This window comes from Neovison vison, chromosome 4, assembly GCF_020171115.1.
Source record: "Neovison vison isolate M4711 chromosome 4, ASM_NN_V1, whole genome shotgun sequence".
NCBI classification, from domain to species: Eukaryota; Metazoa; Chordata; class Mammalia; order Carnivora; family Mustelidae; genus Neogale; species Neogale vison.
In genome coordinates this window covers 165630965-165656985 of record NC_058094.1, presented here as the reverse complement: position 1 = coordinate 165656985, position 26021 = coordinate 165630965, and the positions used below count along the sequence as shown (strand labels likewise).

Here is a 26021-nt window from a genome sequence, read left to right as displayed (position 1 = left end):
GCAACCACCGATCTTTTTACTGTTAACATAGTTTTGCCTTTTCCAGAATTCTGTATAGTGGGAATTATGCTGTATGTAGCATTTACAGACTGATGACTTTCACTCAGCAATCTGCCCTTTTTATTTTGGCCAGGCCCCAAATGGCTGAGGTTTGTAGCACCATCAGTAGTCAGTTACTTAAATCCCACGTTTGTCCATGAAAGGAGAATTTAGGTCGGTGTCATATAGTTTTCTACCAAACAAATCAAAGATCCGAGGTTGTTAACTCAGAACTCCTTGAGAGCCAACAGCTTGAGCAGAATGTAATCTCAGGACCCCTGCTTCTGTGTGAGGAGCTGTGTGTTTACCTTACACTGCAAGACCATATGAACACACACCCCCTTCTGAATTGGTGATAACCAAATGCATGTGTTCTATTTACAGCTGAAGATGGAAAAAGCGTTTTATCTACCTTAGACAAAAGCTCTACACATAATGCATGCTCAGGTAATCTAGATTAAGGAAAATGACTCAATTTTAATAAATGTGACAAACTCCTTACCAAACAAAACTGACTCATAATTTTGTTTTCTTTCCCCTCTTCTCTTGGACCTGTAGATGAACTATTAGACATGAAACCCGAGGAAGGTGGTAAGATTTATACATTTCTTTAGGGTTATAATTTAATTTTTAATACCATTTTTATTAGGAAAATGTAATGTTTATATTTTGAATAGCTTTGCATTCCCAAGCAAATTGTTTTTAGGTCACTGTCATTTGTCTTTATAAATGACTTTGAATCTGCCCAAGCACAAGTTAGTATATATTTGTTAGTATATATAAGTTAGTATATGATTTGTCATCCTTAGTTTAATTACATAATGTTCAAACTCCTAAAGCTAAAAGTTATCACATCAGAAGTCATATACTGTAGTAGAAAAAACATGGTTCGTGGAATCAGACCTGGACTTGACTGTCAGTTCTACTATAAAACTATCTGTATGGCCTTAAGTAATTTGCTTCGTGCTTGAACTCCTTCAGCCTCCATTGCTTTCATTACAACACGGAACCAACAGCAACAGTCTTGCTGGGCTGTTGTCAGAATTGGAGATCATGTGTATGGAGGGTCTCTTGTGCCCTCTGACACAAGGACACTCTTGAGATGGGAATCAGTTGAGATAGTAGCACTAGAAACATTGTGCTGCATCTACACTGAGCCTTAGTTAAACAGAGGAAGAGTTTGCCTGGCCAGGGCACCCACCCAAGTTCAACAGACCTAAAATCGCTTAGTAAATAACACCCCCCCCCCAAAAAAAAAGAGAATCCAGAGGCATGGATCTGGATGAGTCACTCATTGTCTTAAGTGACCCCAGGAATTTGAGTGTGTTCAGCCTGGTAGAAACGTTGCTTTCTGTCCTACCAAGTGTTAGCTTCTGATGACTTATCATGAGTCCAAAATACCCCTGACATTCTGAGACAAACTCTAGTGCACCCTCTGTCCTGGGTGGCTGGTTCACAGCCTGCCCTGGTTTTACAGGTTTCTCATAGGACTGGAAATGGGGCAAGATCATCCTGCAGGCCCCAGTTAACTAGGGCAGACAATTTTCTCTACTCAGTTTGAGCTTGATTGGGGTTTAATCTCCAAAGTGTGAGAGGATTAAAGTCTGGCAAACAGAAGGCATTGGTTAGTTAAAGTTTTTTCAAAATTGGAAAGGCAGTAGAGCTCCTACATTAGGTTTCCAGGGTTTAGGATTATCGACTTGAGGGAAGAAACCTGCTTTCCTTACTTATTTCTCACTGCAGGCAATACACCGTACAATATCTCATGAATGTCCCTGTGTATTTTTGTCACAATGACTACTTATTTGTAAACATTGCATTTGCGTCAGATTATGAAAGTAAAAAGTGAAGAGTTAAAAGCAGACCTTCACTACCTGGCCCCCATTTTCTTTTTTTTCTTTTTTTTTAAAGATTTTATTTATTTATTTGGCAGACAGAGATCACAAGTAGGCAAAGAAGCAGGCAGAGAGAGAGGAAAGGAAGCAGGCTCCCTGCCGAGCAGAGAGGCCGATGTGTGGCTCCATCCCAGGACTCTGGGATCATGAACCAAGCCGAAGGCAGAGGCTTTAATCCACTGAGCCACCCAGGCACCCCTGACCCCCATTTTCATAAAAATGTTTCCCCCTTGGCTATAAGGATCAATTACTTTGATAAATTAAAGGAAAATTTCTTACACGTTGTTGTTCTTTTTTTTTGGAGGGGGAAATATTTCAGTCTTGCACAGGTGGGCTACAGACAATAATATAACACTCAGTAGGGGCCCACCATCTAGTTTTAGCAAATCTCCACATTTAGCTGGTTCTTTGTAATTATATGTATATTTCAACTTGTTTTGGTAGGAAGATTGTTATTTCTCCTTTTGCCAACATCTTGTTTACGTAATTTGTTCTTTGCTTTTATTAACTCCTATTTAATTTTATTATTTTAATAAACATAATTTTTGAATTAGGTGTATTCACATTGGTACATGATAATGATAATAAAACTGTAGGCAATAGAAAACTCTGACTCCCATTTCCACTCTCAGCTCTTCTCTATTCCAGTATTCCCATCCCCATTCTATCCTCCTGGCATTTCTTTATGTACAGCACAAGCAAATATGAGTCTGTATTCTCATGTTTCCCCCTTCTTATAAAATGGGTTCTTGCTTTTGGATTTTGACTTTTTCAACTTGGGTAGTAAAGGTACAACAAAAACTCCTGTGGTAGCTGTGCATTTCTTTGCAGAATTAAATCAGAAATGCTACTTCCTGTGATACATGCTCACTTTCATAAACTTACTCTAGAGCATGAGCCATGGGTACACTGGAATAAGACTGATACCTTTCCACCTATTTAGAACTTTTATATCTCATTGGTTTATAGTTAACAGTCTCTGTTTCACAGAATAGAGGCTCATACCCTTTTTTTGAGCACTCACGCAATTCTAACAATAGAGAGGTGAATGTATTCTTCTCCAGAATGCCTACTTGTTTTCAGGCAGAAAAGTTGATTTACAGACTGACTCAGTTAAATGCAGTGTGATGTAATCTCGTTTCCCTTTTATCACTGCCAACCCATAAAGCCCTTCTTGAGGCAGGAGCAGTGCTTTGTCACTATCTGACTCTTCTGCATTGGCAACCCCTCGGGCAGCATCAGCTTAAAGATTAACGTGACCACAAGTACAGAAATACTCTGTCAGAGCACAGAACTTGCAGCGACTGAAGAAAAGAGCACACGATAATTAGTTGACTTCAAAATGTGCCCTTCAGAAAACTGCCAGAAGGCCCAAATCCTGAATTAAAGCACTGATTATAATATGCAAGACATTAAACAATCAAGAAATAAAAAGAGCTTAATCCAGGGATGGCTGCCTTTATAGGACTTAGGGGTATAAGCTCTAGCACCCTGCTGCTTGGGGGCCGGCTCATTCCCACTGGTAATTCTGTTAGACAAGTAATGGCCAAGCTGTGGCACAATGTTATCAAAAAGCAAACTGCTTATAACAAGAAGACAATTCTCCAGGAGCTGTTGTGCAGAAAATCACTCTGATTCAGTGTCATAATGAAATGTGTTTTCTCCTACTAAATAGATAATATAAATAGAAAACCAATATTTGGCCAGTTGATAAAAATTTTTAAGTAAAACAACAACAACAACAAAAAAAAAAACTGAGTGACATTTTCCAATAACTTGAAAGTGGCCCTAAAATTGCCTTGTGACCACATGTGACAATCCCAACCTCAACTCATGAATTAGTTGTAACATATAGAAGTTTTTGTGTTCCTCAAAGTTGGGCTAGCAGAAAGGTAACTGAACCCAAAGCAGTGGTATGAAGCAGAGAGAGTTAGATGAACTTAGCACACCTAAATCTCATTACTTGGATTCATCCAAAAGATCCTTTTCCTAGGACAAGGTTAACTGAAACTTTTAAGAAGTGTACGTGTACACATTACAATTAAAATGTATTGTCTTCTGCCATTTCTTTGGTTACTACTTTCAAACTTGTGATTCTAAATTCTGGTCAATAATCAGAACAACAAAGAAGGTCATTCAAAAGCTCACTTAAGTCTGGGAGCAGATCTTTAGCTCTTAATAGTAATATAAGCTTATGTCCCCATGCCTCATTTCCCAAGAAGTTCGGGACTATCTCTTGCTGTTCTCTGTACAAAGCTGACTAGGGATCTCATTGCTTCCTCACATGTAGTGAGGCAAAGACTAAGCTTGTTATCTTTTCTCATCAACTTTCCCTTCTCCCTGTCTCTCTCAGCATTGGAGGATGAAATCCTGGTTTTGGTCCTTTCATAAAATAATGGTGCACTTTTAAACCAAACACTCTACTATTCTTACTTGATCACCATGGAATATTGATATGGATTTACTCCTGCCTCAGGTGTCAAGTTTCTCAGTAAATTGCTTACTTGTTAAGGTCCTATGCTGAAATGGAGGACCAGGGCTGGGGGTCATCAAGAAATATTTTTTGAATGTCTCCTCGGGGTCTAGCACTGTTGGGATTTTTGTTTTCTTTTTTTGGAGGGTGTTTTTTGTGTTTGTGTGTATCCCAGAGAGTGGGTAGAGATGGATTTCCCCCCATCTGTTATTATTATTAGCTGCATCTTTTTTCACCAAAAGGGAGTTTTTAGAAGTAGTATTCTTGGATTCCACACTAGTACAATTTGTTACCAGAGCCTTTTATAAGGATGAATACTTTTCTCGTTAGACACTTTTGTACGGTGGTTTCCCACCTCATCTTTCTCCCCCATACTCTCTGTTAGGAGGTGTGAGGGTTGTGTTGGTTCTTGGGGTTTTTCATGTGTATTGCAAGTGTGCAGCCTTTACATTAGTCATAATGCTGAGAGTGGGGACCAGGGAGAAAACCAAAGAAACAGAGTCTTCCTGTTTCACACACAGATGAAGGTAACTTATGTGACATTTATCTCATTGTTTTCCTGTGCTCTCATTTTTGGTCTATGTAGCTATGTTTCCATCTTCTGTGTTCCTAATTCATGCTGAGGTCATGAAACTCTGTATGATTTCAAAACGATAACCTGAGTGGGCTGTCACCAGTTCCCCACATTTACTTTCTGTCACCCACCCTCTGTCTGAACTAAAGAGAGCTTTCTCTGTATGTCAGTTTTCACTCTGAAAACTCACGAGGTCAGAATCAGTTAGAGTGCATTGGCTCAGAATCCGTTTTCCTGGGGAATATTTTCCCAGGGGCATAGGATTTTTATTTTTGAACCCTTGTGCAGTGGGAGGCAAATATGCCGAGCGGGTCTGCCATCTCTGCCGTTCTGCCATGCTTCCTGTAGCCAAGAGCTTTGCGTGGCTGGCACTGGAGCCATCTGACCTTAGAAATCCTCAAGACTTTACAAAAGTTTGAATATTCACTTATTCATGACATCTTTCACAGGCTCTGCGCATCTTTAGCTGCACTGAAAAAACATCTTGACCTATGAGTCAGGGGTCCCCAGCCAAGTAATATGTAACTAATAAATTATATGACCTTGGGCAGGCCATCTAGCTTGGGTGTCTTTTTCCTCATTGGCAAAGTGACTTACAGGTGGTAATTTCCAAGATCCCTTTCAGTTAAGTATGATTCTTCTCTCTAGGCATCTCACTGGGAGAAAACAGCAGGTTCCCAGACAGGAAGGCAGGAAAGTGTGATTGAGAAATGGCAGATGGTGGGTTTTTGCCGAATCGTAGGCTTCCCTGAAGGAGTTACTAGCAGGGCTGCATTAGAGCTGGACTGCAGAGGTCCCGTATACCACTGGAAGGAGTGTTAGAGAGGGAGCCTTTGAAGGTTTTTGAGTAAGAAGTAATCATCTCACAGCTAAACTGAGCAAAGGTACACAGTGAGAGGGTGCTTTTTATGGAGTGCCAGTAGGCTTGCCAGTGGGCAAACCCCAAAGGACCTTCAAGTCAGGAGTTTGTCATCAGAGTTCAAAAAAACATGGAATTGGAGACGGAGATTGGAGAATCTTCCCAGGTGAGACTGGAAACATGAGAATAGGTAAAATATTCTGTAGATAATATAGGAAAGGGAGATACGGTTTAGGAGGAAACTTCAGGGTAACTAGAGTAGGAAGAGGCAGCAGGGACAGTATTGTCAAGGAGATGGAAGGACATCCAAAAGAGCCATTTCATGAAGACCCCAGGAGATAACAACATTTCCAGAGTGGGCAACAGGGCAAAGTGCCACAGGGGCTGAGGGCAGAGAAAAGGGGATTGGAATCGGCCATGAAGATCTCACTGGTAACCCTCAGGAGAGCCACGTAAGTATGGAGTGGGGGCAGGAGCTTGACGACAGGCTGCTAAAACAAGAATGGTTGACAAAACAGTGTGTGGCTATAGAAGGAGAAGCAACCAGAGGGGCAATGTTGGGGGTGGGATAGGGTGCCAGAGGAGACAGGAATCAAGATGGGATGTGCACACATCTTCTGAGGTCGGGAGAGGAAGCCTTGGAGAGAGAGAGACTACAGGCGCTGGAGCTGAATCCCCGTGGGAGCAAAGCAGGCTCCCAGCAGGAGGGGAGAGTGTAGAATGGACTATGTTAAAAAGAAGGAAGGAATGCATGAAGGGTCAGGGTCATAGAGCTGAAGACTGGGAGGTGAGAACTGGAGTTTGTGTTGGCCTCTGTTTCTGTAATAACGTCAGGAGTTGTGTTACCTGATAGGAGCGTGAACATGGAGACTCAGGAGCCTGCGAGAGCATGAAGGGGACTTGGAGTCGTATCTGTGGGTTTGGCACCTGAGAGCTCCAGGAACCCTGGTTCACCCTTGAAAGATGGGGCACCGTAACCCAGGGGCAATACTTGCTCAGCTCCCTGGGGAGAAGCCCTGACTCCACCTGTGCTGCCCTTCCCGGGGCTTCACTCAAAGAGCTTATTCTCTCTCTGTGTGTCCCGTTTTCTCACAGTGAGTTGAATTATTCCCAAAGAAAATGATAGCTTGATTCTTAAGAGCCAACTGACTAGTATTATTTTTCAAGTCTTGACATGTCTGGTTACAGACCTAAACCTGTCCTTTTCTACTTGTAATTAAATTTTTCTTACAAGTTACGTATAGTAATTTCAAGCATCTTAATTATCAGGGCAATAATTGGGCTTCCCTATTTTCTGGTTCAAGTCAGTGCCAGTTTCAGTGCTTTTAGGGAAGTGATAAGTTCTCTTAGAAAGAATGTCCACTGTGTAGCCCACTTGAACAGTTAAATAACCAGGACACGGATAGGCCAAATTCAGTGGTCAACCTCCAACTAAATATTAGGAACTAGCTCTGGACAGTATCATCCTCACCAAGGGTCCTTTTCTCATTTCTATCAGTAGAGTTGAGTTTGACAGGATACGATATTAGTCAGGAATCTTTTGGTTGGAAGTAATAGAAACCCTTCTCTAATTCTCTAATTTGAAAGTTGAGCTTTCAAATTAAAAAGAAAAGCTCATATTGGGAATCGGTCCCTGAAACTCCAGACATAGAGTGAGGAACTGGCTTCAAGCAAGGCTGGGTCTGGGGCTTACACAGTGCTGTCAAGATTCTCTTTCCAACTCTTGGTGCTGGTTTGCCCTATGTTTGGCTCCCCAGGAGCCTCAAAACTGCATCTTTAGATCTTGGAATCTGAATGAGAGACCCTCCTCATTCCACCTTCCATATACCAAACTCTGGGAAGCCTCTGGCGTGTGCCCATCACTGAGCCAGTCACCATGGCCTGAGAAATGGGGGATGCTGGCCAGCCTTGGTGAGGGGTGTTGGGCACCATACATGGTGTCTCACCAGGATCCTGTGGAGGTGTTTCCCAAAAGGGAAAACTGAAGAGGAGGAAGAAAGGGATGCTAAGTTAATGAAACCCACAGAAGTCCACTCAGTACCCTCTCACACGACCTAAACAGTAAAAACAAAGAGCTTTTGCAGTTTCTGGTTGTTTTTGGAAAGCTCAAAGTTTATTACTTATAGTTGCTGATGTTAGTCTTGATCTTCCCTGGACTGACCTCTTGATGAAAGCAGGGAAACCTCTCCCAGGGTTTGACTGACCACAGGGCTGTGAAGTGACTTCAGGAAGTGCTCATCTAAAGTCATCCCTTCCTCTAGAGTCTACTCTTTGATTGGAATTGGTGCCAATAAAACAGGTTTGATTCAGCAATCATCTGGTTTCAGTCAGGCCAGAAAGTAAACCACGAGAAAAGGTTTGGGTATTCCAGTCCCAACGGAAAGCAGAAAGTATGGAGATTTGTGAAGTTAATATGTGTAAAGGGAGTGACACTGGGAGAGGTTCAGAGAGGGAAGGAGGGGGTTGCATAGCCAGTTGCATGTTGAGGGACATAGCCAAGCTTCCTGCCTGCATTCACACACACGGGCTGTCCTTCTGCCCACCTGCCTTTCCACCATTCACAAGCCAGGGTGGGTCCTGGCTGCCCACCCTCCTACTGCAGAGCTGCTCACAGCCTGTTTACGAAAATGCCATTTCCCTCATCTACTCACAACCCCACCTTACAGGCTATGTTTCAGTGTAAATTTCTGTGATAACACAAACAATAAGAATACTTAAATTAGACAGTTGTCCAATTGAGGTGATTATTTTGCTGCTATTTTTAAACCATAGTGATAGGAGAGTGTCTGGACTCCTCCCTTCCTGGATATATAGCTAGTCTGCCTAACACATCAAAAATCCTCTCTATCAGAACACCATTGTATTAAGTGTGGTTGAAAATAGATTCAGTAAAGCTGACAGATAAGCTGTATTCCTTAAAAAAAAAAAAAAAAAAAAGCTGTCACTAATTACCTCATATATTTGAGGAAAACTTGTTTATTTTTCACTTAATATGACAGTATCAAAATTGCAATGTAGCACAGAAAAATATAAATCATGATTATTCCTTCTCTTTGTGACTTCTGGCAATGTTTGCAGTTTCCCTATGGCAATTAGATACTACAGCAAAACCGCAGTTAATAAGACCGTCCGTCCCTAGTGTTCAAAACAGATGGAAAACCCAGCGAAAAGTATTGTAGTTTTTCTGGTTAGCGATGCCCCCATTCTACTTGCATGCCCTGTTCAGTATTTTGTCAGTGTTCATATTGTAAGAATGGATCTCTTCTTTAAAGTCTCCCTCGTGGATAAGCAATGAGATTTTAAGGTGTATTTCTTTTGGTCTTCTGACAATGCTTTAAGGTGGGTGTTCTTCATATTATAATTTACAGGTGAATAAACAGTGGCCCGGAAGAGCTAAGGGTCTTGCTGTAGTCACACAGCTAGAATGGTCTCAGGCCTTCCCCGCTGGTCTTGAACTCATCCCAGAGCTGCGTCTCTGGCAGATCCAATGTTTGCCCTGTTCTCCTGTCATTCTTTCATTGCTGCCCTCGAGCACACTAGACCTACCTTTCCTTTGCTTTGGCAAGGACTTGTGGTTGGGTTACAGTCAGTTGCAGCATAGGAGAAGGATGCCAATGTCTTTCTTTGGTTATCGATGGCTGTCCTGACATCCTCCACTCCCGCCCAGCATGTGGCAAAGGTCCTCACCCCATCCTGGATGATAGGGCAGGCGCCCACATGGTGTGTTGGCTGTGGATTTAGGGCTTATTGTGTGAGAAGCTATGCAAACAAGGAACTAAAATCTCTCACATGCCTTCAATCCTGGCTTTTCTTCCTGTTTGAGAAATGTTTTGATGATAAATTTACTTTTACATTAAGAAAAAAACAAAACCCTCGAGTTTTGGTGGAAACTGTTTCAGTACAGTTCTAATGGTGCTCAGAAACAGAACTTGCTTTGGAGGAATGGAAATGAGGGACCACGGGACTAGAAATTGAATTCCGAAATTTCTTAAGAGAAGCTATAATGAGAATAATTTAGAGCTTGATAAACTTGTTCTTAAATCTAGCCATCACCCAGTCTGTCCCATCCCAGCCCTCAATGAATTTACTCCCAAGGGCTTTGGCTCTGGGTGGTGAGGTCTTTTGTGCTCTGTTACTTTGATCAGCTTGCCTGGGCCCAATGGCAGGGACCCCAGAACCTGACGGTGCTGACAAAGATGACCTGCTGCTATTGAATGAGATCTTCAATGCTTCCTCCCTGGACGAGGGTGAGTTCAGCAAGGAGTGGGCTGCTGTGTTTGGAGACGACCGGCTGAAGGAGCCAGTGCCCACTGTGGCCCCAGGAGAGCCAGACCCCCGGCCCCAGATGGGCTCAGGATTCCTTCCTTCACAGCTTTTAGACCAAAACATGAAAGACTTACAGGCCTCACTACAAGGTATGTACCATGGGGATTGAAATAGGTGGGTTTTTGTTGTTGTTGCTGTTGTTGTTTTGGTTTGTTCATTCTTTATTTTTAATTCAAAGGCCTCTTTCTTCCTTCTTTGTCTTTTTTTAAATGTTTTCTGATTTTTATTTCATATCTAGTGTCTTTTTGTTGCTGTTTTTTCATCTTTGTATTTTTCTTTTATATCTAGTGACGTTTTAGTTGAAATCTCAGAATCATATTCCACCTTTAAAATGTGTTATAGGGTTTAAGATCTCTTCCTTCTCATCATTTTCTCCTCATGTTCACATTTTTTTTAAATAAAAGGTTAGAGAGGTGGCCCTCATTCTTACTGTCTTGCTCTGAATGTCGACTTCTGCCCTGCATACTTCAGAGAATCAGATTGGCTTCACAGTCATGACCTTATTGGCTTGGCCATTCCTATCTGGACAGTTCTCCACATTGCTATAGTCATGCCATCATTCTGGGTGCCAAGTAACATCCCATTGGGCTTCTTAACTCTTCTCACATTGAATTTTATCTTACTTCCTGCTGTCTGTCCTTCCTGGCCCACCCCTGCCCTGAGGATGCTCTCAGCTGAGCTGTTCCTGTTGTGTCTGAAACACGTGGCCCAACAGCCCCCATGCTTGTCGGTCACCGCAGAAATAACAGTTGCCACATCGATCCTCTGTGGCCAGCAACACTGGTCAGGGTGAAAGGCATCCTGGCTGAGAACTGCCGGCCCGGGGAACACATTGATTTAGAGTGCAGAACTCAAACTCAGATTAAAATAGAAATTTTGAGTTTCTAAACAGACCTTGGGAAGAAACAATTTTCTAGTATTTCAACACTCTTTTTTTCCTTCTTTCATGTCACCTTAATTGTAAGACAGGCATCACTATTAGGAAATTCTCAAATTGTTCTGGTTTTTCCATGAATTTAGGCTATCTCCTTAATAAGTGTTTATCTGGCACTTAAAACTGAGAACAAACAGCAGAGCTGGAATGATTAAGTAATTATGAGCTATTAAAAAAAAAACCTCAGGTCTTTGGAGATGAGATCATGGACACAGCAAGAGTTGGTGGGCAAGACCAAAAAAAAAAGAAAAAAACAATTTTCCCCTCTTTTTTTTTTTTAAATAAAATACACCATTCCTTTTATTGTCTTCCATGAGTCCCGTTTTGTAGTCATATCATTTATTTAGAGTTAGAGATAGGAGGGATAAATGGAGTCCAAAAATACTTCACCCTGAGTCTCACCCCTGGGTTTCGCCATCTCTCCCACGGAGCTCCAGAGGAGCCATGCTGCCAGTGACTGGAGTTCCACCCCCACCCACCTGTGGTGGAGGTGCTGACAAGCCGTGGGAGAGTTGGAAGCCCAGAGCCAGGATCCACTACTCAGATCTTGGGGCTGCTGGAGACTCTCCAGCTGTGCAACAGGATGAACCCCACTCATGCTCCCAGCTATGAAGACCCACAGGAATGGTGGTGGCAGTGCTCCCCCTTAGCTGGGGTGGCTGAGCGTCACTCACTTGTGGGTGGCCCCCACTGACAGCAGAGAAGTCAGAGCTCCACGCCCTCTTCCTGAGGAGGTGGTGAGATCTCAGCTCAGGGCCCATGTTATGAGAGGTCCCTGACAGTTACGACAGGAGCCGCGGCAGTGGACTTCACCATTAAACCTTGTCCCAGATCCAAGGAAACAGCACTGGAGTATGCTTGGGGCTAAGGAGGGAGGTTTTCTGACGGTGAGAAATACAAGCTGGCTGTAGAAAGAGGCATTCTGGTACTGGTAGACCAAGGGAGGCCATTTGTTTCTCCTTGATTCAGCAGAGATTTATCAGGTCCTTCTGGGTCCCAGGCACTGGAGCGTCATCTGAGAATATAACAGAAAAGGCTTCTGCCTTCCTGGAACTCCCATTCTAATGAAGAGGAGGTAATGAGCAATACACGTTGTAAATAAAAATCACTCTAGACTAGGCTAGAGATTGATCGGTATTATGGAGAAAAGGAAAAATAGTACCAGGAGATAATGTTGGGCGGATGGCAAGGCAGGTCAGGCTCTAGAACTAAATAGGATTCTTACTGAGAAGATGAGATCTGAGCTGACTTGCAGGAGGTGAGAGAATTGGCCATGGGGAGATGGGGACAGAGGGAACACAATCCTCATCATGCCTTGTGTGGTCAAGGGTCTGCAGGAAGAGCTCTGTGCCTGGAGTGAGGCAGGGAGGCAGAGGCTTGGCCATACAGGGCCTCCTGGACTTTGGAAGAACCTGGGCCTTTTGGGGGGCCCAAGCAAAATTGGGAACCATCGCAGTGTCTTGGACTGCCGATGGACATGATCTGATTTACCACTTAAAAGGATTATCCTGGCTGCTAAAAGTTTCCTTTTTTCTGCTGGTATTCTATGAAGACCAGTGTTAAAGGAGTTCTTTTATATCATCTGATTATCATGTTTCCTTTGCATACCAACAGCCACAAATTGAATGTCTATAAAACTCAAAATGACAGGGAAAAATAAAAAAGTGGAACCTAAATGTTTGAAAGAGGAAGCCCATTTAGCTTCTGCCACACCTATGGATTCCCAACAGGTGATCCACAATTCCAGCCCTGATGCTGCCCTGATGACAGGGAACCTTTGGAACAGGTGTGGTACAAATAAAGAATGGGCACCCTGCTTCAATGACCGATCATGTTACCCAGTTACAACCACGTTCTGTGCTTTTGCGAGGACTTTCCCCTCCCACCTAAAAAAGAAGAAAAGATGAGTATTGGCTCTAGACTTTTTTTTTTTTTTAAAGATTTTATTTATTTATTCGACAGAGAGAGATTACAAGTAGGCAGAGAGGCAGACAGAGAGAGAGGAGGAAGCAGGCTCCCTGCTGAGCAGAGAGCCGGATGCGGGACTCGATCCCAGGACCCTGAGATCACGACCTGAGCCGAAGGCAGCGGCTTAACCCACTGAGCCACCCAGGCGCCCCGGCTCTAGACTTTTTTTATTACTTCCATGGTCTAGATAAAGTCCATCTATATACATGAATTACAAAAGCATCTAAATGTTAACCTTCTGACACCTCGTATTGAAACTGCTTCCCCTGATTATCCAGATCATCTCAAAACCCAACTTAAATAAACAATGGAAACAAATAAGTATTCAAACAGCATGGAGTAGAAAGGTTCGCTGGCATGTTGGTTTAGTGGAACAAGCAGTGGCAGAGAGTTAACTTACCTAATCCTCACCACACCCTTCCCAGGCAGGAACTATCATCATTTCCTTTTTAGGGCCCGGGAAACTGAGGAACAGAAGAGCTAGGTAATTTGCCTGAGATCATACATCTGGTAGGAGGCAGACTGTGAACCCGAGCCATGTGACTCTGAAGTCTGTGCTTTTCACCATTCTATGCAGCTGCCTCTCTGTACCAAGTCTCTAATGGTAAACGTGTTTCCTCAGTGGGTTCCTTCAGGCCTCTCCTTGGATGCTCCCAGAGGAGCAGGACTTATGCTTAGATTAGCCTGGCCCTGGGTGTCCTGGACACACACAGAGACCAAGACAAGTGGTTGCCATGGAGGAGGAATGTGGATGTGGGGAGGCAGGGTCCCTGTGGACCACAAAAATTGGATGATGTTCCAGAATAGAATATTTGAAATCAAGATGATCTATAGAATCTTTGCCTGTGCTAGCAGCCGCCCACACCTTCCCTGTAGTGCATTCTTGCTCAGTCTCATCTACCATTTTCTTAGTTCTCTGTGACGTCCAGGTGGGGCTGCATCTTCAAGGTCACAGTGTCGAGAGAACTGAGGGGAACCCCCCACCCAGGTTCCAGCTACAGCAACCTCTGCTCTTCCACAGGCTGCATTTCCCTCCCCTTATCCCCTCCTCACTCCTCCTTCACCTCTTCTATCTCCTCTCTTCTTTATCTCCCCATTTTTCTTCAGCTGCCCTCCCTCCTTGCTTTGTCCATTCTTCTCCCTCTACTCCCCTGTGCTCTGGGAGAATAGAATGGAAGGGGAGATTTAGTAACATAACAATTATATTTACCCCCCACCAACCCCAACTTCAGGTTCTAGGAGAACAAAACAAAGCAACTTACATTTAGGATCTAGTGGGGCTGGACATTTAAAAGAGGAATTGATTTTATGTAGGATCTCTAAGAGTTTCTGAAATTACCAGCGTGATAAGGGCTGGGGTTTCCTGTGTCATACAGTGATGAGAAAATTGTACCTTCCGGAGGCCTCTTAATGTGACTAGAAAGAGAGCTGACCAGAGGGGTTGCCCAAGGTGGAGATAAGGTAAGGCTGATAAGCCTCATTTGAGATTCTTCTCCATTCTCCACCAATAGCCCAAATTTAATTTAGAAATAGACGCTGATACTGAAAAGACTACCATCTGCTCAAAATAAATGCACCAGGACATCTTTTAATTTAGGATTCTGCAAACCAAAGTTAGGAGTCTTGTTCCACATTCTCACAAACACACAGCCCTGTGTTCCTTCTGGCTATTCTTTTGTTTTACACCATGCCTAGGTGCTATTACCATCTGGGTGGGCTTCTATTTAAAGCTAATCTAATGTCAAGCTTTGCATTATCTCAAATTCACCTTTCCTTAAACTAAGCTCACCTCTTGTCATTCCTGGCTTAACCTGGTTCCAGATAACTGATATTCCTGGGACTCAGATGATGAGAAGGAGAAGACTGCAGGGGGTAGTTAGAGTTTGAACATGGGGTAGGCCCTCTCGGCATGAGCCAACAGAAGTTTTTTTCCATTAGAGAAGCGGCTTGTGGAGGAGCATCTGCAGGTCTTGGGTATGTGCAGAATTTAAGTGCCTCCATTAATCCATGGAAGGAGACTTGATGACCATCTATCTACTCCACCCTCGTTTTATTGGTGAGGAAGTCAGGAAATCCTAGAGAGGTCTTGCGACTTGCCAGGTTGTTACAATTTTATATCCACCATTTTCATAAGTTCTAAACTCCTCAGCTTGGCTTACAAGGTCCTTTAGAACCTGACCCCGGTCCCATTGCTGCCTACACTTCCCACACCTATACTCAGCATGACTTAATAACCTTGTTTTGCCAGAGACCCATGTATTCTGTCAGTAAGCTGGACTCTAGCCATATCGAACTTGAGTGTGTCTGACACATGCTCTCTCTCCTCCTTAGAGCATGTCTCCCACCTCACACCCATGAAGCTTGCTTTCCCTGGTTAAGTTCTCATCCTTCAGGTTCTCAGCTTCAACGTCATTTCATCCAGGGAGCCTTCCTTGACTCCCTCTCCTCCCTACCCACGCCAGCAGTCCAAGTTAGGTGTTTCTGCCTCCATTCCCTTTACAGCCAGTACTTACTCATTGCTTTTCTCTCACATCATTGTAAGATTGGTGTAATTTTCTGTCTCTTGCTTTTGGTTGTCATGGGCCAGGCCCATGTTTGTGTTGCTCACTAGCATATTTCCAGGCTGAGGGCCTGGAATAGATGTGTAAAAAAAAAAAAAAATAGACTGGATGGATGGATGGATGGATGACAAGAAGAGAGAGCAAGAACAATAGACACTGAATCACTAGATGAAAAGAAAGCAATCCTAAACTAATCTCAGGGGATTGCTCCTCATGTCTGCTGAGCTGTACTAAACTTCAGATTCAGCTTGGATATATTGGTGGCCTTCTCTCCAGCCTCTGTGCTCCCTGGTTTCACCTAGTAGATCCCATTTTATTCATACAACAACCTAATGAGGCAGAAACTTGTATCCACCCTTTGCAGATATGGAAACTGGGGGCCACAAGGGGGAAATGTGGATGGCAGGGTGGTGCTTGGCTACCATGACTGTGGTGTTCCCACTTTCCCCTTCACTGCCCACCCCACCTCAGTTCCCCCGAGGCTGGGTGATCATCAACGCAGCCCAGGCTTTTGCTCTCCCAGCTAGTGAAATTACCTTCATGGTAAAGTGCTCCTCTGGGTGGTGTTTTCTTGGCTTCACTTGCTGCTCTAGCAGGCCAGTGTTATTTCTGGCCAATTTATATTTTCCCTTATGTAAGTAAAGGGGGCAGGATTGCTCCAATAAAATTTCATATGTGTTTCCTGAAAATGGATCATTTAGTTGACATATCAAAGCATCTGTGAGCTAGGATCATCATTTTGTTCACAGAGCTCTCCGTGCTGGCTCTGCAGCCCTCACCCTTTTCCACCCTCTCCTGACACAAGGACTCTAAGATGGGGAGACATCTTCCTAGCCACACCTTCATGTCAAAAAACGCCTCAGCCAACTAACACCAACTAGAGAACAGTTGATGGCAATTACAGGAATATTAGCTACACTAAGTTCTCTTTAAATAGCATTTTTTCCTGACAGAAGCCAAGACATTTGAAATCTGGCTTGGCATTCCATCCATAATTACTCTCATTGCACGCCTCCCCCAAATAATTCCCAAAGTGATCTGAGTGAGTGTGACATGGCAGCTGAGCTTGGTGTTTTCTTTTCTTTCTTTTTCTCTTAGCTGGTGTCCCAGCCATACCATGTTCTCCCCTCATGCACATACGCTGTTAGACTTACCCTTAATAGCTGTTCTGAGGAAACAGTGTGACTTGGCAAACTCACTGTGGTTTCTGACTCTTACTATGGGGCAAAGGAATAATGATCAATCCCGTGTCTTTGTGAAAATTCTGAGGGATGCTGTCCCCATCATCTTAGTCCCCAACGAGGGCATGTCTTCAGACTCTTTCTTCATGTCCTTTGCTGTAGAGAAGCCCTCAAATCTGTAGATTCTAGATGTTGCTTGTATGGTTCATGAGTGTTTAGGCAAGCAGTTAAATTAAATCATCTGTAGTTAACAAATGAATCCAATTAGAAGCCATTTATTGTTTTTATAAAGGAATATGCCGTTATAATCCTTGAAGTGATGGGCTTGAAATGTGATTTATATTTCTGGTACTTTTAAAATATGGCTTGATTACAGACAGTTTATTTATTTATAACCTTTCGGGAACATGCCCATTACGTAAAGTGAGGGAAGCTCCATTTTGACATGCGGATTTATTTCTGCTTATGTTAGGAATGTGTTCCATTTTCTACTACAAAAAACACAATGCTTTGAACCTGCCTTGCTTTTTGAACGTTCTCTGCAACCATTTAAAAAAAAATGAATGTTGTGCATATTTTGGAAGTGGGAAGAATTATCTCATTGAGTTCTCACCGTATCAGATAGCATCCAGAGATCAGGGAGGGGTTGACTTCTGTACCTGTCATTTGGCTTTGCTCTGAGTCAGTTGAGGTTCTCTCTGGAAGGGTGGGCCTCCTTGAACTCAGAGAGCTTCATGGGTGGGACTGAAGAGCTTAAAACTGCAGGACATGAGGAGGTGGGTTTTTGAAACCAACCCTCTGTTTCCTAAGAGGTCCTCTGTCTTTGGCTCTGGCTTCAGCCAAGATGACCTGATCCTGATGGACATGGTGACCTTTGCAGCCTCCTTGGAGGCCTCCTATGACAGTGCTTCTCAAACTTGCACATGCATAGCAGTCACTGGGGGGTTGTTGAAACAGTTTCCTGAGCTTACCCCCTAGGAATTCTGATTCACTGGGTCAGAGTTGGCCCTGGGAACTTGCATTTCTAGCCAGCTCACAGGTGTTGCCCATGCTGCTGGTGTGGGAACCACACTGTAGGAGCCAGTGCTGTAAGAGGTTGAGGCCAGGCTTGCAGGGCTTGGTAGAAAGGTTCCGTGGGTCTTGACTGCATTTGGTGTTGGGGACAGGGTTGTAGGGAAAAGGGTAAAATTTTACTCAGTTACATTCTACCTCTTTAAGCTTTATTTGGCATACGGTGGATCCCTGGCTCTAACTTCCCACATTTACCACTGTTTTATGTGATTTGTGCTGAGAAGTAATGCTCATGGGCCAGTTATCTAGGAACTAGAGAAGTTATATTACTCCTGGATTCCATCGAATACTGGTCAGTTTTACAAATAAACTGCTTTTTTGAACTATAATTTACATACCATAAAAACCAGCCATTGTAAAAGAGTGATGCAAGGATTTCTGGTAAATGTATATTGTGCAATAATCACTGTAGTCCATTGTTAGAACATTTCCATTATCCCAGAAATCTCCTTCAGAATCTGGTGCTTTTGAATGTTTATGAATTATATTAATGACATATTCAAGTACCTTTCCAATGAATAGTAATACTCTTAAAACCCCTCGCTATGTTCACGTTGTTTTAGATTCAGTAGATAGAGCTCAGGCCTCCTGTTTCCTTTGTCACTGGTTAGTCTTCATAGAGAAGTTTGCATGCCACTTGCCCAAAATGAAATAACTCAGCCACTGAGTATTGTAGCATCTACGGTGCCAAGCATTGTTTTGCCATCTCTTACAATAATGCTTCATGTACTTCTCATGGTTTAAGAATATTCTCCAAGAGTCTATCCTAATCCAATAGTCATCATGTGCCAGATGGTGCAGTAAAGGATGTACAGATGAAAAATATGTGGTTCCTGCCTTCAGGAGGCTCACAACTCTAGGAGGTGACACAAAAATGCAAACTAATAAATATAGTAAGATTCCCTAGGTAAGTCCCTTATGAGGCATCTTAGAATAATGGCAGGGGAAATAAATTGCATGAAATTCTGTCTTTTTTTTTTTTTTGGCATATATCCCGTGACTTTCTTGCTCCAGAAATTGCTTTCACTGCCCCAACTGAACTGTGAGATCCAAACATGTTGTCTCATGAGGGCCTTAGCAGAGACAAAACCTTTTCTGAAGAAGATGCTATAACCAGAACATCCCAGTAAAAGGATACAGTTTTAACAATGCTGGACCCAAAAGTGATGCATCATCTGATGGTCTGTGTTTCACAGTGAGAATCAAGAATGGACTTAGTCCATAACAGCTTTCCTATACTGCATCAGGTATTTTGGAGGACATTGAAGAAACAATTTCTTGTTTCACTGAGAAGATAGAACTTCCACACCAAGAATTAAAGCAGACATGCAAAGTATTTGGTAAAGTTCTAAACTAAATGTAAGCCAGGCCCAAACATCTAGCACACATAGTGAAGGCTCTGGGAAATGAGGCTTGCCTCCCCCAAAGCAGGACTGCCGAATGCAAAATGCCACATCCACAAGAGGGGCAGGCAGAGCACAGGGATGTTAGGGAATGTTGGGTTTCACAGGCTAAATGCCACTGTAAGGTACAGCATCATGTTAAAGGGGGCTTTCTTTCCCCTCACATATTTGGACTGGACTACCACTTATTTCTGTGTATTAACTAAGCTTCTCAATTTGAATTAGCTGTATAGAAAATAAATGATCATAATGAAGTAGAGAAGACCCACAGTTTATTAGTTATATTGCTACATTTACTGGTGGTCACTTTTTAAAGCTTTCTCCATTTATGACAGAAAGGCAAGGCACTTAATTTCCTTGGAATGTTATGTATAATCTTTGGTGTGACCATGACATAATGTTATTTGAGAAGAAAAATGGGCATAAAAAATAAAAAATGTCTTAACCTTAGCAATTTCACCAAAAAAAAATTCTTTTTCAAAAATCCAGTATTTTCCCTAGTTTTCCATACTTATGAATTAGGCATGATTACACATACCTACTGTCCCCTAAAACCTATCTCAGGTATGAGGATCGTGGCAGAAGGGCCTTGTCACACCACCCCTTTCCCTTTCTCTGGAGGCCTTTGTGAGTGAGGCCATGTGTGCACCCAGCAACTGGTGGGGCAGTGAGCCTGCTCTTCCCTAGACCTAACCACCTCTGGTTTTGAACATTAGGCTGGTCAGAGAGCAGTGTCAGTCCTCCTCCTACTCCATGGCCAGCACCACAGGCAAGCAGTCCAAATGACAACAGCCCTGCAACGAAAGGTAATACAGTGTTTTATCCCCTGGAGATGACAGCTGCCTCAACTGGCCTAACACTATTTTCCATCTTTCTATACTAATTTCTGTTTGAGTTCCCGAGGGGGCAAATCAGGGGCTACAAGGGTGGAGAGTTTTGCATAATCCTGGGAATTACATTCTGACTTCTTCTGGCCACAGTGTCTTAATTCAAAATTCCCTTTATCAATCCAAATGAGGAGGCATCAAATACCCATCTCCACATGACTGGGTGCTGCCCAAGATGAGGTGATGCAGCAAGGTAGGAAAGGCCACTGAGGTGTGCTATCTTTAACTGAAAACACCATTGCCACCACCAAAAGAGGCATTTAATTAGTGCTCCTCAGAAAGAGCAGGCTGTCCTTAGTTGTCAAAGGAGGGCCTTTCTTTTTATTTTATTTTATTTGACAGAGATCACAAGTAGGCTGAGAGGCAGGCAGAGAGAGAGAGAGGGGGAAGCAGGCTCCCTGCTGAGCAGAGAGCCCAATGAGGGACTTGATCCCAGGACCCCCGGATCACGACCTGAGCCGAAGGCAGAAGCTTTAACCCACTGAGCCACCCAGGCGCCCAAGGAGGGCCTTTCAAGCTCATAGGGCTGTTTTTTTTTTTGAGATATGCCCCCAAAGAGAATATGTGCTCAACTGAAGATCTCTGTATTTACAGCTGCCTCTCTCTTCCTTTGGTCATCATCCACTTTCCCTGTGTTGATCACAGGAAGTAATAGGAGGTGTCTTTATCATCTGGAAGCATTCCCATGATGTTCTTATAGGTACCTTGCAGTTGCACCTGGTTTCCCAAACACCAGCAGTGGAGGTCTAGGTGAGGGCTGCCCCCGAAGTACAGTCACCTAACTCTCCTAGCAAGGCCATAGCGATCTCTGAGGGCTGCCCTGGAACTTTGGGAAATTAGGAGGAAGGGGAAGTGGGTATAGCATATCTTTGCTGGAGACATCTTTAAGATATCCTAAATTCCCTATCAAGACTACAAATAGGCTCACCCTCTTTAAATCAGTTTTGCCCCATAGTTTCCTGTATGGCCTCCTACATGACTAAGATGAGTTATTCCCTTTTTTAGAAAAGTTGTTGCCACTCTACAACCTAACCAAACTATATTGAGATCTCTTAAGTCCCTATCATATCAAATTAAGGCAAGTGTTGTGCAGGCTAATTGCACATGGAATTCAGTTAATGTTAAACAATAATAACTTGCATGTTACCAACTATCCTTGTTTGCAGTAATTATATGTCTATAATAGATATATTGATTATATTATGATAAAGTAATCTATGAGATTACATTAAAAAAAAAAAAAGACAGGAATCAGAAGTATACCATGATTGGCACATTATCTTACCATTTCAGTGCCGATTGCATGAAAAGACCAAAGGCCTGTTGATGTGAGATAATCCCACCACCAGTCTCCCATTATTCTGGCATAACCTCTTAGCAGGATGTCCCACCAACATTTTCCGAGACTCTTTAAGCCAGATGGAAGCACATACCTAACTGCTCTCAGTGAGGATAACCTGTCAGACATTTTCTTCATGCTTTTGATACTCCCACCTATTGGGGAAGGGAAAACAGCCTGCCTGGGTCACCCAAGCCAATGAACTCCGATCCTCATGTGGAATGATTTATATAAAGAAGAGCCCCCAGCGTATGTAGAAATCACTTGCATCAGGCACTCATTTGGAAATATTCTCATCTGGAAAAGAATTTGGTTCTCTAATTGTGGCATTCGGGAAGTTAGGTCAGGGGGTTCAGAGAAAGAGCAGGTGAAGGGAGTATCCAGTGAGGATGAAATGGAGGGGATGTGGGGACAATTTAGGGCCCAGCGGGAGAAGGGGGCATGTCAGAGGCCTCCCTCCTCTGACAGGAGAGGGTGGGAGAAGGCAGTGACCCTGAAAAAAAAAAGAGCAGCCAGGCCTAGGTGCCAACCCTCTTCTTGGCCTGTTGCTTTGAAGCCTGAGAAGAGTGGCCACAGTGTTTCCCTTGACCCAGCAGATCTGAAAAGATTCCTCCGGTGGACACTGGAAGGCACCTTGCTTCCTCCGCCATTCAGTCTGATTTCTGAAATCACAGTAGTATTTCCTGCTTGTGTTTAAGCAGCATGGTCTGAGGTTTGGGGCGGCTTGGTGGGCGGTGCCATCCACTGGCCAGCCCACAGGGAGATCTGGAATTCCCTAACTAGTTTTAGAGGCAGAGTGTAACGGGATTTGTCTGCCTGAGCCACACAGCACCCTCCCTTTCCAGCAGGAGCCAGGAGGGCGCACGACAGAGGTGGGCCTTTGGAAGCGACCTGCATTCATGTTTTCTCTTTTCTCTCCAGAGCCTGCGAAGGCTGCCTCGGACCTGACTGCCTGGTTCAGCCTCTTCGCTGACCTCGACCCATTATCAAATCCTGACGCTGTGGGGAAAACTGATAAAGAACACGAACTGCTCAATGCATGAGTGTGCAGCCTCATGGAGGGAGCCCACAGGCCACTCCTCGGCCACACACCTGCGGGCACGCAGACATATGAAGTGATCAGTATGCTGTTTTAATATTTACGTGCCATTTTAATAAAATGAGAGGGTCAGAGGCCCTGTTTATATTGGTATAATTATTTACTCTTATTTGATATAAAGGGTTGAGTGTATTCTCTGTGTGGATCTAACAATACAGGATTGCCCAGGAACAGTTCCTATGCTGCCTGCTCTCCTGCCAACACCTGCATCACGGCTGCTGATGTGTCACTAGGGTACTGTGAGATCCAAGTTCAAATCATGAACCTGCTCTGTCTTAGGTTTAAACAATGAGTCCTGTCCAGAGGCAGCGGGAGGCTAACAGACCTTAAATGCCTCCTTGTGTACCCCCTGCCTCTGCCCTTTTAGAGGGGTCTGCAGGAAGACTCTCTCTTCCTGCCAAGCCACCTTCCAGTGAGCTCCGGGTGAAGACCTGGTCAACCAAAGACACTCTTCCCCAGCCCTTGCCGGGTGGGCTATGTGTTCTCACGTGAGCAGGGGACCTGGGCTGGTCTCCACTGCACGAACCTTTCTGTGGAAAGAGGCACAGCTGCAGACGCCAGTGTCTCCATTTGTCTTCTCCATGGCTGGAATTCAAAAGCATGTATTTCTGGAGTCCCTTGTGATATTAACTTTTTGTTTTTTTTTAATTAAATGGCAGAGATATTTGACATGCGAAGGCAAGTTAATAGAGTCTGTTGTGGGGATTCAGTGGGGGAGATGCCATGGGCGTGGGGACTGGAGAGGGAGGAAGAGGACAAGGACTAGTCCCATCTGCATGAAGCTGTTGACATGATCCTGTGCATCGCCCACATACAGTACAGGGGAGGAGGGCATGGACTCTTATTGGCTCAGGCAGAGATAGGAGCAAGTTTTGCGCAGGGGCATGTAAGCAGTTCAGACACTCCACCCATGTGGCCCTGAGTGGGAGCGGGGTTGATGATTAGCAAGAATTGGTCCTACATGCCCAGTTGGGCCAAGGAGGTCTCTGCTACACCCTTGCAAGCTTCAGTCTCCAGCTCTGAAAGGGTCTCCTGTGGCTACTTCCCCCAGCACAGGAATGCAGCTTCTCTGCTCTCTGTGGTGTGCCTTCATGGAAGGACCTGGCCCCAGCAGTCGCCACCGTTCTCTGCAAGACAGCCTTGGGGGACTGGAAAGCATTCTCCTCCTCTTCCTCCATGCACGAAGAGACCTGAAGGCGAGTTGGGGCTGGGACTCTGTGTTATGTGGCTGGTGTAGGTCTGCTCACTTCCTGGCCGGACCAAACTCTAGAGAGTTTGTAAGAATTGTAAGAATTGTAAGAATCTCACTTAATGACTCAGCCTGCCACTTGTTGTCTTTGAGGATATCAGGATACAGCCCTGGGGCCCTCACCCACCCTCCCACACATACACAGGTCTCCATTCCTGGCATGTGTGTTGACTGCACCCTCCACCCAGGATGGTCCCCTCTCTCCAGCCTCAGCTGCCATCACACCCCGACTTGCCCCTCAGGAGCTCCTCACGTCCCACCTCCTTCGAGTGTAACCTGCAGTTTTCCTTCAAGGACCCACCCCTCATCTCTCCTTCCTGCCCTTGTCTGTCTCATGGTTGGCACATGTTTGGTGCTCTGCCCGGCCTGGGAGGCCTATGCGTATGCATCTGCCTTTACCACATGGTGTTGCAGCCCCAGAGCACAGGGTTGTTGTTTCCCCAAATCTTCCGTGTCTCCCTAGTGGTAACCGCCCTGGAGTCACCTGACAAGCACTGGACTCATGAGCTGAATGGAGCTGCCCTGTGTGGAATGAGGAGTAAGGATTCATCATATCCTCCTGGGTCACGTTTGCTTACAGCCGTGGAAGCCCACAGCAGCGGCAGGAAGGAGACCAAGCAGCGAAGCAGGAGGGGTGGACTGGCTCCATCCAGGCTGGAGGCACAGGGAGGGACCCGGTGGGGTTGGGGGGTTGGAAGGGCAAGGAGCTGTGGAGTCCTCTGTTGAATGGATCACTTGAAATACTAACAGGTAGCATTTTAAAGTTGGTCTGTGGGTGAAGGGGAGTGGAGGATCATGGTAGTTGAACGGGCTTTGCTACAAGTAAAAGGAGAGTACTGCACTTGGAGGCATTTTCTCTCTGAATTTTCTTTACATTTTTGTTAAAAAAAAAAAAAAAAATTCAATTCCCATTCCCATCTGCAATCCACTTGGCCAGGCTCTTGATCCCTCTTGATAGGCGTGTTTTGATCCTGGCTCGCACAAAGGCCTCTCGGCCACCTCTCTACTTTATTAAGGAGAAGCAGCTGCTGGCTTATTCTCTTTTAAGCAGTCTGTGTGCTGCACAGCCAGGGGGCTTCCTTGGGGGCCCACCTCGGGTTCCCTCCCCGGCCTCCTGTAGAAGGACCTCTGTGGCAGGAAGAAGACAAAGGTGCCCCACCCCCTTCACGCGCAGTCTCGCTACTCCTTCATTTTTCACCCCTTGTCTCCAGGCAGGTCTGTACCACAATTGCATGGAACCATCAGGGAAATTCAGAGAGCACCTGCTCCTTGAAAACTTCCCTGCCCTTTTAGGTGGTCTGCAAGTCTCCCTTCCTTTCTCCTGCTGCCCCAGCCAATATATAAAGAATATTCAAATTTAAGGGAGAGCGCCAGAAACATTTCTCTTTCCTCCTTTCTTTTTCTCCCAGCTGGCATGGGCTCTGGTGCACTTTATAGATTCATTGCCTTCAAAATGTAATTTTAGAAATGTCAGGTTGATTTTGAGTTGTGTGTGAGAGTGAGAAAAGCATCCGTCAGCTTCAGAATTAGAAAGGCACCAACTTAGAACTTTTTGTTGGAGGCTTATGCCCAAGAAAACATGGTCTGCTCAGAGTTGGCAGCCCCGAGAGCCCTGGGTTGCCAGTGGGCATGTAGAGGGGGCTCACCATCATGTCGTGGCCAGTGTGTCATGGGATGGGGGGGCAGGGCAGAGGACCCTGAGCTTCCATGGGAGTCTGCCTGACCATTAGGGTCAAGATGCCTTCTGCCCATGCCCCAGCCCCAGGAGCCAGCTAACTGAGCTTCATGCTTGCCTCTCTCAGACTCCACTGCCGAGAGATCCCTCCTGAGGGGCCGACCCTGGCAATAACTTGGGGTTTAACTATCGGCACTATTGATTTTGCCAACATTCCCAAGCATGTCTTTGTGATTAACTAGTGTCCTCCAGACAGGCCACGGCAGTTAGTCCTTTGATTCAAACTGTCTCTGGTCCTCTGACTGGCACCACGCACAGTGCAGTGTGCAGGTCTCTCCAGCTTTGTTGAAAAATAGACTTCAACTTGGAGCCAACTTCAGTGATTGGCAGTGGCTGCCAAGAATTCTGCACAGAGAAGGATGCTGATAAATGAGGGATGTTTGTGCTGGGGATAGGGCAGGGAGTGGTGGCAATCATCCTTTGTGTTT

At 44.6% G+C, this 26021-nt stretch overlaps 1 protein-coding gene across 10 annotated transcripts in view; it reads left to right on the top strand.

Moving 5' to 3' along the window:
- Positions 1-22705, top strand: part of ICA1 (islet cell autoantigen 1) — a 144449-nt gene extending 121744 nt beyond the window's left edge. For 7 of the 10 annotated variants that reach the window (XM_044246102.1, XM_044246105.1, XM_044246101.1 and 4 more), the window contains 5 exons: positions 424-486; positions 598-630; positions 9986-10255; positions 20001-20090; positions 22432-22705. In XM_044246102.1, coding sequence (XP_044102037.1) covers positions 424-486; positions 598-630; positions 9986-10255; positions 20001-20090; positions 22432-22553 — 578 coding nt within the window. In that variant the 3' untranslated portion in view covers positions 22554-22705. The remainder of the gene's footprint in view (positions 1-423; positions 487-597; positions 631-9985; positions 10256-20000; positions 20091-22431) is intronic. The other 3 variants (XM_044246109.1, XM_044246107.1, XM_044246108.1) reach the window with 2 other exon arrangements.
- Positions 22706-26021: the final 3316 nt, after the last annotated feature.